General features: G+C 40.6%; 1 protein-coding gene across 1 annotated transcript in view; it reads right to left on the reverse strand.

Annotated features, from left to right (window-relative positions):
- The window catches only part of CARMIL1 (capping protein regulator and myosin 1 linker 1), a 439,497-nt gene that overhangs the window by 138,586 nt on the left and 282,012 nt on the right, over positions 1–18,899 (reverse strand). Inside the window, exons 13-17 of the mRNA XM_004383977.1 lie at positions 13,370–13,473; positions 10,362–10,439; positions 10,151–10,227; positions 7,225–7,329; positions 1,876–1,945 (exon numbers count right to left, since the gene is read on the reverse strand). Of these exons, the coding sequence (XP_004384034.1) occupies positions 1,876–1,945; positions 7,225–7,329; positions 10,151–10,227; positions 10,362–10,439; positions 13,370–13,473 (434 nt within the window). The remainder of the gene's footprint in view (positions 1–1,875; positions 1,946–7,224; positions 7,330–10,150; positions 10,228–10,361; positions 10,440–13,369; positions 13,474–18,899) is intronic.

Below are 18,899 nucleotides of genomic sequence, written 5' to 3' on the forward strand. Positions count from 1 at the left end.
GGGTTGTTAACCAATTTCATAAAACAATATGTGTACTACTGTTTCATGAGAAACTATTTGTTCTGTAAGGCTTCACCTGAAGTACAATAAAAAAAAAAAAATACTGTAAAAAAAAAAAGATAGTAAAAGCACATTATAGGTCTTTTATAATTTTATGGTTTGATCTAATAGAATAGTCAATTTATACCGACTCTGTTTGTAGGTGATGATGTTGTTTGTTTGCTTGTTTTGCTAGGTTAAGCCTTTCCATTCCCGTTTCTCCTATTCATCCCCCCATAAAAACAATTTTTTTTATTGGTATGTCCCTTAAGAAAGTGCTAATAAACAAATAATTCATATTACCAGAGTTGATTTCTATTTTTGGTCTGTCTTTATAAATGAGAGAGCAGTGAGTTATAAATGAAAACTCCCCAATGCAAGGTTAGTTTCTTTTGTTGGTTTGTTTTGTTATTTTTTTGAAACAATTAAGACTAGTCAATCACAGAGTTGGTGTTTACCCTAGTTCAAAAGCAATAAAAAAATTCTACACTAAAAATTTATATCGTATAATTTCAGACTTGTCAGTTTCTAGACTTTTCAGACACGTATCGCGTTAATTTTATCCGACATTTCGTGTTGGCTTGGTGCCTGGCATTGTAGCAGGAGCTAAGGGAAACACAAAACAAAGTCAGACACAAACACTGCCCTCCAGAAAGTTACAACCTAGGCAGGAAAGCAAATAAGAACCAATTTAATAATCGTGCAAGGTACTCTGTGGTTCAGTGTCCAAATGCATGTCACTGTCACTAAGTGCTACAGACAATTAGAAAAAAGTAAGTGCACAAAAGGCTGAAGTAGTCAGGGAAGAAATTCTGTAGAGAGATAGACACACAGATACATACATACATACATACATAGAAGATCAACAGATCGATAGATAAACAGCATAAGCAAATAACTTTTGTGTGCTTATTGTGTGCCAGCAGTTTTCAAAGACTATTGTTGTCGTCAGCTGCTGTTGAGTCTATTTCAACTCATGGCAACCTCGTGTGTGCAGAGTAGAATGGCTTCAAAGGGTTTCCAAGGCTGTGACCTTTCGGAAGCAGATCGCCAGGACTATATTCTAAGATACCCTTGGGTGGGTTTGAATGGCCAGCCTTTCAGTTGGTAGTCAAGCGCTTCACCATTTGTACCACCCAGTGACTTCACAGTTTTCAAAGAAGAACTCCTTTAAATCTCGTAACAACCCACTAGAACAGGTACTAATGTTTCTATTTTGCAGATGCAGAAATTGAGATTTAGCCATATCAACTAATTCAACTAGGTTTGTGTAGTTAGGAGTGGCAAAACTAGGAGTTGAACCCTAGGAGTCTTACCCACGTACGTGTGTACATAAGAGACAGGACTCAAGCTAGATACTCAAAGGGAGGGAGACCTTGGGGAGGGAGAAAAAAACGGTTAAGAGTGTTCCAGGAAGAGAGGGCCCAGGAACAGGAATGAGGAGACTCTTGGCTCCAGGTCTTTTTCATACCCTCTTCCTAATCTAAATCCAAGTTAGGTTATATGAATTTGTCCCCTGCAAGGATTCTGTATCATGATGGTAAAGCAAGTTTATGGCTTAATATCTCAAGGCTTCATCATAAAAAGCTTAGACAACAGGTACCAAAACTGGAAAAAAACCAAGTCATTAAAAACACACTTGAATGCTTTCTGAATGTTGTTCTCTTAGTGTAGCTAAAACTCGCAAAATACAGAACATGAGAAACTTCCATAATGTGTGTTTTTCTGCTTAATTTATGCCTGGTGGAATCACAGGATCACATTTTTTCCAGGAAAAATAAAAACCAATTTTGAGGCTATTATCTATTCCAGTGCATACTCTAAAGGTGTTCTTACCTCGCAGTTGCTGAGATCAAGAGAAACCCCCTTCAAGCTATGATTACAAGCCAGACCCAGTAACAGTGCTCTGAGGGGAAGAAACATACAGTGTTACATACAAAATTCCACACATTGCCAACAAAAAAAAAGCGAGCATACTGAATAAAGCTCCAAGAAAAAAGAATGCCTTTTCTGAATCACAGGTCAATCACAAGCACCATCTCACTTTTTAAAATGCCAACTGCATTTCTGCCTCCCCACAGCCGTGGAAAACTGACACGGCCGCATTCTTCTGACATGGCGCGGGCCCATCATAAATGCAAAACTCAACAGGACTGCTATTCCTATACAAATAACCCAACAGTACACTTAATTGCACACTGAGATTAAATTGTCTTCATCACAGATAAATTCCCACCTGCAGCTGATTGAGAATAGCTTTAATAATGTTTAGACTATTATTAGGCAATTGTTACTAGTGTAGCAAAGTAAAAGCTGGTTTCCCCTAAGGAATACGTTAGTGAGCAAGTCAGCCTCCACAGTACACCAGGATGTGAAATTATATCTAGATGAGTTTATTAAAGGACCTACAGAGGTGGGGTGGGAGAGGGTATGAAAAGCACTGGCGGTAAGGCACAAGTCTGGGTTTGAATCCAGGACCCTGGCTGTCCGACTACTGGATAGTCACTGGACAAACCACAGGCCTGCTCTGAAAAGGAATTTCCTCATTTGAAAATTGAGAAGAGTGGACTAATCACTCGGATCTCAGATTTCTCCTAGAGAATGAATTTATTCTTCTTTTACAAGCCAGTCTTATAAAATTCAACACCATTGAGCAGGCTTGAAACAAAAATTTCACACACGCACATGAATCCATCAAACTAGATGGAAGATAAAAGGCCCTAAACAAGGCCCTGTGAGGAATACAAAATGAGCATGAGAGAGCTCCTGAGCTCAAGCGAGGGAAACAAATACATCTGCAGATAACTATAACACAAGGTAGAAAGTAATAAGCACTATAAGAGTGGAACCAAAGCATTTGCTACATAGAGGTGACTATTCTCATTGTTCCCAGGAAAAGGAGCACTGCCCAGCATACTCCACAAATACCCCAGGGTATAAGTGAGGTGGGATGGTAGGGAATTACTGTAAAACCTGTGAAAGTTGGAACCTGTGTAAGGCAAAACCTGTCAGAGGGATAACTCAAATAGTTTCCACTAAAAAAGAGTGATAAAAAAGTGATAAGACTACAACCCTGTCAAAGGCAGAAAACTGGCAAAACCTGGAAAAACAAGGCAGTCCTGTTGAGTTCGGCTCTCACAGGTTTCACTGTATTTCATGTCATGTCTCTGAGATTTTCTCCTTCTGGTATTATCTGGCCTCACTCACTGAGGTAGAGCTCCAACAGGAGGCATGGTGATAGAGGTTATTCTGCTGCTTCCAGCCAGAAAAACAACCCGTCTGACAGCAGGCTGGAGGTGACTGCCTTGTGTTTCGTATCTCTAATCCAGCTCACTAATCCCTTATTCTAAAGCACTGTCTGCTGAGAAAGGCTGGGTTTGTCTCATCTGTGTACATTCATGGACAGAGGTTCAATTACTTTTTACATCGATTCTCATTTCCTAAAAAATTGCTTTTTTTCCTTTCTTTTCTTGGGGGCAGTGCTGTGCAGCTGGAAGAGCTTTGCACTGAGAACCAAGGGGTCGGGCCTGTTGTCCTGGCTGTCACTAACAGTTGGGTGACCTTCAGCAAATCACTCTTTCTCTCTGTGGCTCTTGTCTGTAAAATGAGGAAGTCAGGACGTAACCAAAGAGGTGCCTTCTAATATGTGCTGAGTTTTTAGAACTTAGCCACACATTCTACCATTATATTTTTATAATGCTTAGATGGAAAATGCTTTCTGCTTTTCTTACGTGTAGATGAAGGCCAAATAAACGACTGAGATGCTTTAGGATATTTAACTATAAAAAGTTAACGATTGAGAGGCAACAACTCAGGAGACCAGTAAAAATAAATAAGCCATAGAAACTGTCCTTAATAAAAATAAAACAGAACAACAACAACAACAAAGTATAGTGGACACTGGGGGAAAACTCTGTAGCAGGGTATGTTTAACCTGGAGATGGAAGAAACTGCCTTAATAATTATCCTCTTGATCCTCTATCATTACTGAAAAATTGGTTAAGAGAAGAATTTTTACTTAATTTCCCCAGCTCTGGATACGTGACTCCAGTTATAATTTTATGGTAGCACATTTAATAGGTTTATTAAAAATACTTCAGCCAGGGAGATGGGGTCGGGGAGAAGGGGTAAGATGTGTCAGGGAGGCAAGAAGGGCTCAGGGAACAGGAGAGTAGAGGAAAAGAAAGAGACAGAACAAGAATGGACAGAAATATAAACACACTGCACCCTGACTGGCGTTGGAGCAAAAAGCCAGCCTTGGGACACATGTGAACTACACCATTCAGGAAACACCAAGGAACAGCATCACTGTGTTCTCTAAATACTTTAATATGGACTGAAACAGCCTCAAAGGAAAAGTATAATTACGAAATAAGCAGATACATTCTTTATATTGCTTTCAAAGAATCCTACATTAAGTGGGAAAGTTCTGAAAAATATTGTTATGTCCCAATTTAGTGTTATTCTCATGGCTCTTGACCTCAAACCCCTCAAGGAACAAGGGTCTCCCTCTGGCCGTCTTGGTGCAGTGGAAGGCAGTGTGGGGTTAGGTACAGCCCTGAGCCAGGAGAGCTGGCTGACAGGGTGGACGCTGTAACACACATCTCAGAATCCCCTCCCTGAGGAGAAGTGTCTTACCTGAGGTCACGCCTTCTTCCAGGGCAGCTTGCATCCAAGGACTGATAACAAACAGGTATGAAAGCCCAGCCCCTCATCCCAATTTGGGACAACTCTAAAGGGTCATTCCAGCTCCAAAGCTCCCATAGGGTCAGCTGAGGTCATCACTGGGAAGGCAGCCCCGTTCAACTTCTCCCTCTGCAGAATCCTGCTTTCTTCCTCCCTCCACCTCCACATGTGGTAATCCCAAAAGCACTTCCTAATAAAAGTCCTCCATGCTAATCTCCATCTCAAAGCCACAGTCTCTGAAAACTCAACCTACAACAGTGACTTTGGGCAAATTACTTAGCTTCTCTGAGTATCAATTTCCTCAGCAGTAAAGGGTAAGATTACCACAACTGTTGTCAATGTTAAAGGCGAAAGACTATATATAACCACTCACTACAGTATCTAGCATAGGGTTATTGTGTGTTGTGAAGTAGATTCTAACTCACACAGACCCTAAAAGACAGACTAGAACTGCCCTATAAGTTTTCCTTGGCTTTAAATCTTCATGGAAGCAAATTGCCAGGTCTTTTCTCCAGAGGAGACGCTGGGTGAGTTTGAACCACTCACCTCCGATTAACAGCCGGGTGCTTAACCATTATGCCAAGGGAATTCCTTTCCGTCTTCAACCTCTTATAGGTAAAATTGAGCCCCCCTCCCCTAGTTTTGTGGTGCTTTTTTCAAATTATATAATCATAGTCAATAAACATATAGAATTTTGTTTACAGAAATCTTCAGTCATGAAGCTCTTTTCCTCACATTTCAATTTTTACTGACTAAAAAACAAGCTGAAGAGACTATTAATTTGACGTTATTAAACACTCATAAATCACAACTCATAAGATTTAGCAATTATAAAGTATTTTTGAGGTATAATGTTTAAAGTATGTATCTATAAAAAACTGCAGTAAATTAAATCCAGTGCTGTTATGGTATAGGATATTCTGTGAAATCAATTACGCTAATCAATGAAGAGATGGTCTACAGAGGTCAACAACATTGAAAAAATTAGAATAGAGTGTACCTCCCAATAAAACTATTTTCAATATGCTTATCTCCCATTAAAATACTATGAGGGCAAGGACTATGTCTGGTTTTGCTTTCTACTCAGTGTCCTATGTTATCTAGTACACTGTAGATTCTCAATCAATATTAGTTGAACAAATGTGTAAATAAATGTGATTAAAATATAATGAAACCCTTTTAAAATATTGGTTCTGACAGCTTTATTAATATCCATATAAACAGCCTTAGCATGAGGCTTTTACTATTTGTAGCATTACATGTACAGGCCCCTAACCCGCCCTCGTGGTGCAGTGGTTAAGAGCTCAGCTGCTAACCAAAAAGGTTGGCAGTTCAAATCCACTACCCGCTTGTTGAAAACCCTGTTGGGCAGTTCTACTCTGTCCTACAGGGTCACTATGAGTCACAACTGACTCAAAGGCAACGGGTTTGGTTTTTTGTTTTTTTTTTGTTTGGAACCTATTAATTCAATGTTTTGTTGTTGTTGTGTTTTTAAGTCTGCTATAATGTCAGGCTTTTTAAGGCACTTCACCAGATCTACCGTTCTTAAAGGCAACAATTGTTTTAGAAGTAAGGTACTATGTGAAATACTGTAATGAAGACTTTATACCTCTTATCTTTAAAAAGATAAGGCAATTTATGAATTACATGAAGATAATTTTCTAGCAAAATGAACAGCAGACATTGATTTTAACATTCCACACAAATTCTGAGGGGAAATGAAATGCTGATTTACATGTTAGCTGAGGGAAAGTAAAAATCTGCGCATACATTTATACATATCTGACAACGTATATATTCATAACTGCTTAAGAATATCTCCTTTAGACTCAAAGAGAATTTCCATCTATAGCCCTTGTACACTGAACTTGTGAATGTTTCTGGCAATGCTGAGCAGGAATCTCAAGGATAACAAATTATTCTCGAACCTCAGTAAGCCAAAAAGTTGTACTTCACCACATCTACAAAAGGGATATTAACCAGTAATACAAGTTGGCTGCTAAGCAAAAAGGTCGAACAGATAGCCAGAGAAAACACCTGTATTAACCTGGGTAATTCAGGAACAAAAACACACAAAATTTGATTCTGTTGCATACATACAATGTATATAGAGTTTGATTATTGCTTTTAGTTGAAATATTTAGAATAAACATTGATTAAAAAGCACAGAAGAATATGTCTAGAAAGGATCGAGCAGAGGTTAAAATAAAGTCGATGGTACTTGTGATCATAACTTTTATAAAAGATCAGTGACAACTCCTAAGGTAATAACCCATAAGATTTCTTTTTCTTAGAAAATGCGATAATATCAATAGTGTACCATGTACTTACTCAGCGATGAAAAAGAATTTAATTTATTCTAGTGCCCCAGAGTAAGAAGACATTCTCTTGTCTGCTTTCTCTGTCTTTAGATTATATGTCTTTCTTCCTTCCCTCAAGCACATCCATAATAATGAACTGAACTTCAAAAGCTCTGGAGAAAATGAATTAACCACTCACTTTAAGGGCTCAGGAGATAGTTTTGTGCCTGAAAGGTTGATTCCTATCAGAGCCAGAGAACTACTGAAAAACAGTTTGAAAGACGGGGGTACTTCTTTTCCTTTCCTGAAAAACAAAACACAAGAGTTCACACCGGTAGTTACACTTCCATCCCAGCAGCCCACACTTTCAAATTGTCAAGCAGCTCAAAACATGAAATTATTCATTGGTTACTTATACATTCTTAAATAATCCACAAACCAGTGGAAATTTCAAGTAAAAAGAAACAAAATGTCTAAAACCTAAATAAATAAAACTAATACAATTAAAGGAATGACATGAGAGGCTAACACATCTCGTTAAGGCCTGAAAACAAATTACTCCTATTCTTTGTAGTCAATCAACTCATTGTCTTTTTACCCCTAGATCTTCAGGAAACCCCGTGTCTGGATTTTTAGGAAGTAGGGAGTGAACGAGGATATGTATTTCTCATCAATTTAAAGAGTTTTCTCACTGGGTGGCATCGAATATTAAGGATCACTACCTGCCTTTGGCAATAGTTTTTAGATACAGCAGGATTCAAATGCAACAAGATTGTGATCTGACATCGACCTGATGAAAGAAAGAAAGTCTGAGTGGCATGAAGCCTGTATGACAAACAGCCTGTTCAGCTATGACATACATCCTGCAAATCTAATCAGTTCAAGCCGAAGATTAAAATAAGGACAAAATTCCAACAGGAAATGTGCAACACCTCCAAACATGTCCCTTTGCAATTTCAGTGGAAACTAAGTGGATCAAATCAAACAGCTCAACAATAATGTAGAGTCAACACCATACTATGAGTGTTTAAGAAAACCAAGATTCAAAAACCGAAGTTGGAATTTAAATGATTTGCTTGTTCTGTTCCATCTGATAGAACAATGGTAAAGCACTTACCCTGGTGCATAGTAAGTACTCATTTAATCATAGTTATTTATATTCTGTGGAGAGATTCATAGACTCTCAGGGCAGAGGGCATCCTAGTGGTCTTGCTCAATCACACAATATTCAATAATATTTAGTTTACAGAGATCCAGAAAAATCTATCAATACTTGAAAAAGGTTTTAAAACAGGATAATTTCAGACTGGGAAGAAAGATCTATGCAATCAGAATATCTATCTGAGAAGATAAAAAAAATTAACCTAATTCTGGTAAAGTATGGTATTAGACATTTCAAACAACTCTAGTTCCACGTAGTGTAACAATACAGCCTTGTATAGTCCCATTCATTTTTTGATGAACAAATGTTGATATTGTTGAATATAGCACTCTTGCTACTTGGTCTTGCTATGGACTGTATCAGTGTTCCCAAAAATTCACTGTCCCTTTCTGAGGGAGGATTATGCTTCTTTACTCCACTGAAGGCAGGCTTGGCCACAGAAATTCCTTTGGCCAATGGGATAGGAGCAGATGTAATGTGTGTGACTTTCAGGTAGAAGCTGTAAGAGCCAGTATGTGTACCGCCATGATCTCTTTTTCCTCTGTTACTAGTCTGTCAATGTCCCAAACAGAAGCTGCTCTGCACCCCGGAGGGAAGATGATATCCACAGTGCCACAGTCAGCCCACAATGGACATGTCACAAAACCACTGCTACTAAAAGCCCTCCTAGACTTTACACTCTTATTCTGTGGAGGAATTTGTGGCATATTTTTCCTACTGTGAAGATTTACACCACTGCTGAAGTACTGCATCAATTACCAGTTGCCATCGAGTCGATTCTGACTCATAACTTGACCCATTAGGACAAAGCAGAACGGCCCCAAAGGGTTTTCAAGGCTGTAAATCTTTATGGAAACAGACGGTCACATCTTTCTCCTGTGAAGCAGCTGGTAGGTTTGGACTGCCAGCCTTTCAGTTAGCAGCAAAGTGTTTAACCACTGTGCCACCAGGGCTCCTTTTATTGCACGAATAGTACTTCAGAATATAGAATAATTCATTTGCAAGGCACCATTGTGAAATAAAGCATGCCATATAGCTGAATTTTTAAAGTGAGGGTTATCCTTTCGAAAATATAAAGCTTTGAAAAAGTTAACCAATAAAAATAAAGATTATTTCTAATATTAAGTAATTCCTCATGTTATTAAACAGTATATAATGACTAAAATATTGTTTATGGCTTCTGGTAATAATTAAGAATGCTAAGTGTTGTACTGTATTAATACATTAGATGATCCCAGAATACCGTATCTGAATAACCTATATACTTTTCATAATTCTTCTGTATTCTCCCTCCATTCTAAGTTGCTGCTGTTTGTAAATCCTTGCTGCTTCTAATCTGCTGCCTTATTTTGCAAATAATTTTATGTCAGGAGGGTAGTAGTCAGGGACTGGTCCTACACTTCTACAAATTAAAATGCATGAGCTTTGGGATGACTATTCTTCTTACTCCCCAGAAGTAATTTATACTTACTTCCAAGTTCATAATTGAGAAATACATGTTTAAGTTTCTAAAAGGGTTTTTACTATATTGAGAGAGAGTGCCTGTCCACATATGGGAAATAGTGCATCATCATATAGTTCACATAGGTCGGCTGGAGTTATTGATAAGAACGTTAACCATGGTGGATAAAGATAATAAAAGCTTGAACTTTCAAGGCCTAATATTCATAGATAGTGGTTTAAGGCAATCTGCTTTTATGGACAACATGCACCCTTTATCAATCTATTTTCATTATGACAATAACTTTCTCTAACAGACATTCCTAGATGGCAATGATACAAACCAAAACCCGTTGCCGTCAAGTCGATTCTGACTTATAGCAACCCTACAGGACAGGATAGAACTGCCCACACAGGGTTTCCAAGAGTAGCTGGTGGATTCAAACTGCCGCCCTTTTGGTTAGCAGCTGAACGCTTAACCACTGTACCATCGATGGCAATGATAGCAGGGGTAAGTCCATACCGGTGAGAAAAGACAGTTCTGGAGAGATTGAGCACAGCTAAATGTTGAAGGCATCCACGAAGAAGAGCTCCACAGACCTGAGGAAGAAACAAGGCACTCTTATTTTCAAAGACTTCTAGGTCCAGGAGTCTGTTTCATTAGAGAGAAAGCCCCTTGTAGTCCATCTAAACAGCTGTTCTGAGACCCCCAGCACAATATAAAAAAACATTACCATGTCCAGGGAACACTCTGTATTGGATAAATCCAGATGAGCAATGGCATTTGGCTGGGCCAAAAAATGGTACATGTACTTGAAATAAAAAAAAAAAAAAATTAGGGATCTAGAAACATATGCACATGCACACCCCTCCCCCAATAAATTTAAAAATAAGTTATCCAAATCCCTCAGGATCATTCTTTTCTCTTGCCAAGAAGATCAGCAGAATTTTCCGTCATTCCACTACCTTTCCCGAGAGAAAACATCCAAAAAATATTTAAAATAAAATTATGTTTCAGTAAAAAAAGGTCAAATGGAATCTTGGCTACCAAACTCCCCTTTTGCTATGCATGACTTCGTTTTCCTGATTAGCTCAGCTTTCATTATATAATTTGGAACAGTGATAATTTTAACTCCTGAGATAGAAATACCACCTGAATTGCAGTCACCCTATCAAAATGCTACTCATTTTTGAAAAGTGTTGGAGAAACCACTAATTTGAATTTGAACCATAGGATGGTCTCAGGCCATACTCTCCTCTATCCAACATAATGATTTTTCTAGCCTTAGTGACTTCCAAAATCTAACAAGACAAGCCCAATAGTACTATTAGTACAAAACAAAACAACAATAAAAAAAGCCTCACATACAGCTATGACACTTCAGGTTTCAGGGGATTACAAAATCTAAACTCTCCCCTCATCAAGGAAGGCTATCAAAACAATAAAATTGATAATTCTCTATTGTTCTCTAATTGCTTCCTGTGAGTAGCAACTGCCAGAGCCACGGATAACAAACTGAGCCTAAGCTCCCTGCCACTGGGCAAATAGCTAAGTCCTCCTCTACTTCACTGGATGCCATCAGATAATTGTAAAAAACAAACAAGCTTACACTGAGGGTGTCCCAGTCCTTGGCAAATACTCATTAACTATAACTTGACTATATGGTGCTTCAGAAAAATCCTCTCTATCAAGGAATTCAGAAGAGCAAAGATTATTCTGTAAACAACTTAGAACAACCAGATACACAGAATGGAGTACATTATGAAAAGTCCTGATCAGAAAAACTATTTTGTTCTCACACGAAGAGGGCTTGGACTCTCAATTTCCTCAGCACTAATGGCCTCGAAAGGAGACCTGGTGGTGCAGTGGTTAAGCACTGAGCTGATAACTGAAAGGTTGGTGGTTTGAACCCACCACCCACTCCAAGGGAGAAAGATGTGCCAGTCTGCTTCCGTAAAGATTACAGCCTTGGAAACTCTATAGGGCAGTTCTACTCTGTCATATAGGGTCGCTATGAGTTGGAATCAATTTTGATGGCAATGAGTTTTAGTGGTCTCGCGAGACACCTACCATATTATTACTCAAATAACGCGCACCTTCTATGTTTGTTTGAAAACCACTCTCTCCCCCATGAGGTATTTTCAGAAGCACAGCTATGTCAATTTTTTTACATGTTGCTGTAAGAAAAAAAAATTAGCATAGTGTGCTTAGAAAAATATCTGGTTGCAGGGGGAGTCGTTAGCAAACAAACATAGAAGGCACACATTATTTGTGTAAAAATGCAGTCAGCTTGATGTGGTTTTACTGTCAGCCACCACTTGGAGGAGCTCTAATCACCCTGAAGTTGGTCAACACTTCCGCAGAGAAGCAGGCCCTGCTAGGCTGCTTTCCCTGGAGGCACAGGGCAGTTCCAAGTCCCTGCACCTGCTGCAAGCTCCCAGAACCTCAGCCTGTATGGAGCTGGAAGTACACTCTCACCCACACCTCATCATTCCACTCCATACTCCTCGGAGGCCAGCTGGGACAAGATCCACCCCTAGCCAGGGAAAGAAGTCCTGGGTCATTTGGTGTCTTATGTGACTGTTAATGCTGCTACCTTAGCTGAGTTTTATTATTTAATCTTCAGTGGCTTCTTTTATCTTTCCCTCTGATTTCTCTAGTTTGTCAGTGTAATGTTTTAGCCATTTCACATCATACCCCTTGTTTTCCGTTAGGAGCAAGATTTATGAATCATCAGTGAAGGTGACAATTGGAATCACAAAGTACACAGAATAAGTCACAGGACACTAGGAAACAAGTATCGTTTAAAGGATTTCAAGTGCCAGGGGCAGGGGAAAGAAACAAAACTACAAAAACGACTGTGGCGACATTCCCTGCCTTACAGGGAAAGCGAAACAGAACAAAAACAAAAATAAATTCCAAAGTGTTTTTTACTCCCTGTAAAAAAATCAAATGAAAATTAAGGTCCTTCAAAGATGTTCCCTTTCTGTAGGCCCTATTGTTAAGGGACTTTCTTCTAAATTTTAGCATGGTGACCAGAGGGGACCACTCACCACATATGGCAGTGACATCATACCCAGTCTACTGTATTGATAAGAGCTGACAAACATTTCCGTTACTGATTCAGTTGCATGGAAAATCTTGCTATAATTGAGGGGGAACTTTTTGCCTGTGTACTTTACTCCTAAGCCTCCCCTATCCCTGTGCCTCAACTATGTTCATGGAATATACCAGGACTGGGTGTAAACCCTATGGAGCACAGTTCTACTCTTACACACATGGGGTTGCCGTAAGTCAGAATCTACTTGACAGTAATTGGTTTGGTTTGATTTGAGGTTTATCCCAACATCCCCTTTCACTCACGAACTACAAAAAACTACCAGTCTTCTCAGCAATATCGAAAAATGATGAAACAGTTCATTTTACACTACCGATCTTTCTTATCAGCCTATTTTTAAAAGTACAGTAATATTTTCAAATGAAAAAACAATCCCTCAGAAAAGTATTTTCAAAAAGAACTAGAACTTAAACGAGAAAAAAAAATTAGTGACTATAGTGATACACTACATTTAATTAAAGAAGACTAGAATTTTTCTTTAAAACAGGCTTGGAACTAAATTATTTTAAGATATCACAATAAAGGGAAACACGGAAATAAATTAGAATGCTGTGTCTAGAAATTAGTTCAGGCTTATTAAAGACTGTTTATTTGAAGACAGAAGTAAGAAAAGGAAAACCTACCGAGAGGTCATCTCCGCGAAGGACATTCCCTGAGAGGTCTAGGTGGATAAGGGTGGTGGCTGTCAATGGGTTGGCACTGAGTGACTGAGAAAGGCTATTCACCCCTGCAACATCGAGAAGATCCAGGCTCAATCTCCACTCCAGGAAACAAGAACAGTTTTTAGAGTTTCTAAAAATGGCCCAGTAATCCCATTAAATTGCAGGACTGAGGTTAATGATAAGCACTGACTCAAAAAAGGTAGCTCTACAATCGCGTCTTCTTTTGCCATGCCCTTGGGAAAAACAGGTTAGTCACAGATACAACCATCTTACTGAGTAGGAGAGAAGAATGACATCCGCTTCATTTTGTTCCACCTATTCTGTGTTCAAGAATTTTACTTTGGCAATAAAGTATGTTTTCTTTGAAATCCTAGAATGACGCAAGCAGTCTATTTGACAATTTGAATCCTCTTAAATCCTGCCAGGTGATTCTTGACTTGGTGTACAGTGTTTAAATGATGCATGCCCAAATTCAGATGCTTCAGGCTATTTAAAGTACTGGGAAGTTAATATAGAAATATATTGCGCGACTTAATGTATTACACCAGGACAAAATTAGGGTTGAAATGGATTTTACAAAGAGTGAGGACACAATCTATACAGATGTGAGAAGTAATTGAAAGGAAAAGCTTATATTTTAACTAAGAAACTCTAGTGCCACTATTTTAAGAGCTCAGGCTGCTAACCAAAAATTCAGCAGCTCGAATCCACTTGGAAACCCTATGGGGCCATTCTACTCTGTCCTATAGGGCCACTATTAGTTGAAATCAACTTGACAGCAATGGTTGGTTGGTTGGTAGACATTGTTTATATACCTAACATAAATGGCTCAGGTTTGATTCAACTGAACTAAGCTGACAAATATTCCCTCAGAGAATGAAGAATGAATGTGTGAGGAAGGCAAGATTGTCTGTGAGGGGGCAGCTGTGTTCTGGTCTATGTGGGGAACAGTAATTGGCCTAGGTAACTGCTACATCAGAGCCTTGTAGTGGGTGGATTTTTATCAGGCCACTACTTTTTACAAGGGGATAGAGGCTACATGAGGAGCCCTGGTAACGCAGTGGTTACGTGCTCAGCTGCTAACCAAAACGTCGGCGTTTCGAACCCACCAGCAGCTCTGCAGGAGAAAGATGTGACAATCTGTTTCTGTAAAGATTTGCAGCCTTGGAAACCCTATGGGGCAGTTTTATTCTGTCCTAGAGGGCCACGAAGAGTCAGAATTGACTCAATGGCAGCGAGTTTGGTTTGGTTTTGGTAAAGGTTATATGGCTATCACTCATCTGTCAGTTTGTTGTACTGTGGTGGCTTGCCCATTGCTGTGATGCCAGAAGCTATGCCACCAGTAGGACTCACCCATGGTGGACAGGTTTTGGCCGAGCTTCCAGACTAAGACAGACTAGGAAGAAAAGTCGGGTGATCTACTTCTGAAAAATCAGCTATTGAAAACCCTACATAGCACACTTCTACTCTGACACACATGGGGTCACATTGATTTGAATCTACTTGACAGCAACTGGTTTTTGTTTCTTGTTTTTTATATGTCAACATAAAAAGGAGGCCCGGGAGAGCATGGTCACTCACTGGGGTCCAGAGGGGCCAATATACTCTGAATATCACTGATTATTATCCTTAGGATAACAGAGCTATGGCATAGCAAAGCTCATTAATGTTTCAAATGAAATATTCTGGAACTATGGTGATTCCTAAACTGGATACACTTTTTAAAAATTATTTTGCTTTTCTTGGTTTTCAGTAAAATTGTTTTTGAAAATCCCAGCCATCTTAGCCACTTTAAAAAAACAGGAAAGAGGGTTTTAATCCACACTTGGACAGAGCATTCACAGGGACAAGGGGCCAGGGGCTGGGTCTGCAGTGAGAGCCAGGTCTGGCAGTGGCAGCAAAATCAATACGGGCACTCACTCCAAGGAAAGAGCTGAGGGCTACATGTGCACCCCCTCCACCCCGTCCTCCTGAAGAGCCTCTCACTGAAGTACTACTCCGCTCCAACTTTAGAATGTTTTCTGTGTTATCCTGACAAAGGGGGTAATTGTCTTAATCCTCCAGCTTTGGAGAGTTATAAAGACCCAACTCCAGTGTGTGTCTGATAAAGGCTACTGAGCCATTTCCCAAGGGTAAATGTGCATTTGGGTGTCTAGACAGAGGAAACAGAGGCTTAAAGTAGAGTCAAATATATTTTAATTAAGCATCAAGGAAGAACTTCTTACTATCAATTCAACATTTATTAAGTCTTGATAAAATGCTGGGGATGGGACACATACACAAATAAGACCCATCTTTGGCCTCAAAAAGTTCAAAGACCATAAGGGAAAAAACTAATTAGACTCTAGGATAATAACTGAGTGCTACACTAGGGTTGCTATGAGTCAAAATTGACTCCACGGCAACGGGTCTGGTTTTTCTTTTTTCTTAACATTAGAAATATTTATGCATTGCAACATAGCTTTGTTGAAAGCCTATTGTTTTCCAAGATCCAGTGGATACTATCTGTGATGGTTTGAATTGTACTCCCCAAAAATACGTGTTGAAGTCCTAACCCCAAACCTATTAAATATGACCCTGTTTGGAAATAACAGGTTGTCTTCTGTTATATTAATGAGGTCATGCTACAGTAAGGTGGATACTAACCCCAATCACTTCTGAGTTATAGAAGGAGCAAAAGAGACACACAGACATACAGAGGGAAACAGATGCCAAGGAACCCCCAGGAACTACCCGGGCTACCAGAAGGAAGGTCTTCCCCCTAGAGTCACGCCTTGAATTCAGACTTTCAGTCTTCAGAACTGTGAAAAATAAATTTCTGTCTTTAAAGCCGCCCCCTTGTGGTATTTCTGTTATGGCAGCACTAGAAATAAGATACTATCTCGGGGGGGCCAAGATGGCGGAGTAGTGAGACGCTTCCTGTGGTCCCTCTTACAACAAAGACCCAAAAAAACAAGTGAAACGATTATATATGACAATCTTAGGAGCCCTGAACATCAAAGGTAAAGTTGAGGAACTGGACTGAGTCACAGGGGGAAGGAGAGACGGTTCGGAAACAGCGAGAAGTTGCCAGACGTGAAATGGCAGGAGCCAGAGCCCTTCAGGCCAGATTAGCTGGTGTGTGCAGTGAGGCAAGCAGTGGCACTCGGGAGCTGTTTTCCACATTGGGAGAGACCCAGCGGCAGACAGTCTACTCAGCCATCTAGAACCAGTGAAAAGCAGCCCTCAATTGGCAAAAGATAAGTATTTGCATCTTGCCTAGTGCGCAGATCAAAAACACTCCACCGTGGGAAAAACCACTATTCTATTTACCTCCTCGCTCCCTGCTGTGCATCGAGTCTGGGATGGCTTCAGCAAATGGCAAGTCCACCGGGCCAGAAGTACGACCCGTACCGCACCCTAAGCTATTATCCCAGCCTTGGAGAGGGAACAAATTAGCAAACAGGAAAAAATAATCTGTCGTCTCCCCTAAGCCAGAAACTCAGGGTAGGCACAGCTCCTTTCCCTAGGTACAAACATAAGGGCTTCACGGACACTGAGTGTCTTTCACCCCTGCACAGACTTGCGTAGACCCATTTCAACAGCGTAGGCCTTCATTACCACAGTACAATAGGGTATATACCCGAAGTCTAACTTCAACTGTTTCAACTGTGAAGTGGCAAGTTCGTGGTATCTGACACTGCTTTGCCCATTAAGCAGCATCCTCACCTATTCACAAAAGGGGCCTGAGGACTAGTGGCTCCACACATGCCATCTAGCCACCTGAGACAGGGATCCAAGAATACCTGGTGCCCCCCAGTCCTTACAGCCAAGAGCATTGGGAGATCACAATCTGGCTGCAAAAGCCACCCACCTACCCACTTTAGGGAGCAGAGAGACGCTTTCCTCATAGACACTGAGGGGCAGCCGTCAGCCCCCTGAATTCATCAGTACATGACCCCTACTACAGCCAGATACCTCTGCCTACACCAATCACCCATGACATTCTAGGACTGTAGGTGAGAGGCTGCACCACACACTTTATGACTGAGTACCTGGACACCTAAGCTGAATCCATACAAGAAAAGCTAATGGAATCCTGTCCTCACATACTTAGTAACAGATCTAACCAACTGGTGGCAGGACAATAGAGCTTCAAAGGTGCCAATAATAAAAATAGCTCACACAAGCAGCCTACTTGGTCATATCAAAACAAAACAAGAAGCTAGGAAAAAGTAAGCAAATATAAAATAAATAAATATAATGACTTATTGACGGCTCAGAGACAACCGACAATATCAAACCACATAAAGAGGCAGACCATGATGAATTCAGAAAGCTCCCAAAATAGAGAATCAAGAAATTGTCTGGGCGACTTCAGGCAAAACGGCGCTCTAAGCAGAAGCATCATGCCGTCCCTCCACAGTAAAGATCCGAAAAACTAAGCCGAACAGAGACTACAACAACCCTGAGACCCTAAAACATCATATGAAGATACAAAGAACTCAGCCAAGTACCAAATGGAGTGAGAAAACTGACAGAGAACGGAGAGTGAGGAGAGATTCATGCAGAGGTCCCCTACCAGCTAACGCAGTGCGGATCCGCCATCATAGACTCCTATCAGAGACCAGCAAACAGGGGGTACGAGAAAGCAGCTGCACGGAGCTTCCAGCGGGAGACAAGACAACCGGTAATTTGAGATATGTGCTTTCCCACCACCAACCTTCTTCATCCCCACTCAGCCTCGTCTGCTTACCGCGGCCACAATCTCTTGTACAGGAAACACCGGCTGCTTGGATTCCACACATCCAAACGGGCCAGCTCTCTGAGTGCCATTTGTTGGCTGCTGGTATTGGTTTTCTCCGCTTCTTTTGATTTCTTCCTTACCTCTCACCACCTCCCCCTCCTTTCGCTCAAATACCTGGCTCCATGTACCACCTTTGCTTCTTCCTGAGGGGCTGCAGAGCTCCGGTAATTTGTGCTTTACGCTTTCCCACTATCTACTCTTCTTCACCCACACTCGGCCACCTCTGCTTCCTGCAAACAGTCTCTTGTCCGAGAAACACCAGATGATTGGATTCCACCAGCCCACACTAGCTGGCTCTCTGAGTGCCATTTGTTGGCTGCTGGTGTTGCTTGTTTTTCTGCTTCTTTTGATTTCTTCCTTACCTCTTACTACCTCCCCCTCCTTTCCCTCAAATACCTGGCTTCGTGCGCCATCTTTGATTCTTCCTGAAGGGCTGTGGAGCTCCATTCGAGTGTGGAGCTGCTTCCCACTCTGGGTGGCCGCACTGGTGGGATCCTGGGGCTTTTGTTTGTTTGTTTGCTTTGAATTGTTTCTTTCTTTTCTTTCCCTTTTCTTGACTTGGGAGCCCCTTCTGGCCAGGCGGTGCTGTGTGGCAAGGAGACAACCCCTTGGCTGGCACAGACGTGCAGAGGGATCCCTGAGGACATTTCTTTTTTTGTTGGTTTTTTTTTTTTTTTTTTTTCTGTTTTTTGGGGGGCTTTTCTT

The sequence above is a fragment of the Trichechus manatus genome, unplaced genomic scaffold (assembly GCF_000243295.1).
Source record: "Trichechus manatus latirostris isolate Lorelei unplaced genomic scaffold, TriManLat1.0 scaffold00115, whole genome shotgun sequence".
Taxonomy (NCBI): domain Eukaryota; kingdom Metazoa; phylum Chordata; class Mammalia; order Sirenia; family Trichechidae; genus Trichechus; species Trichechus manatus.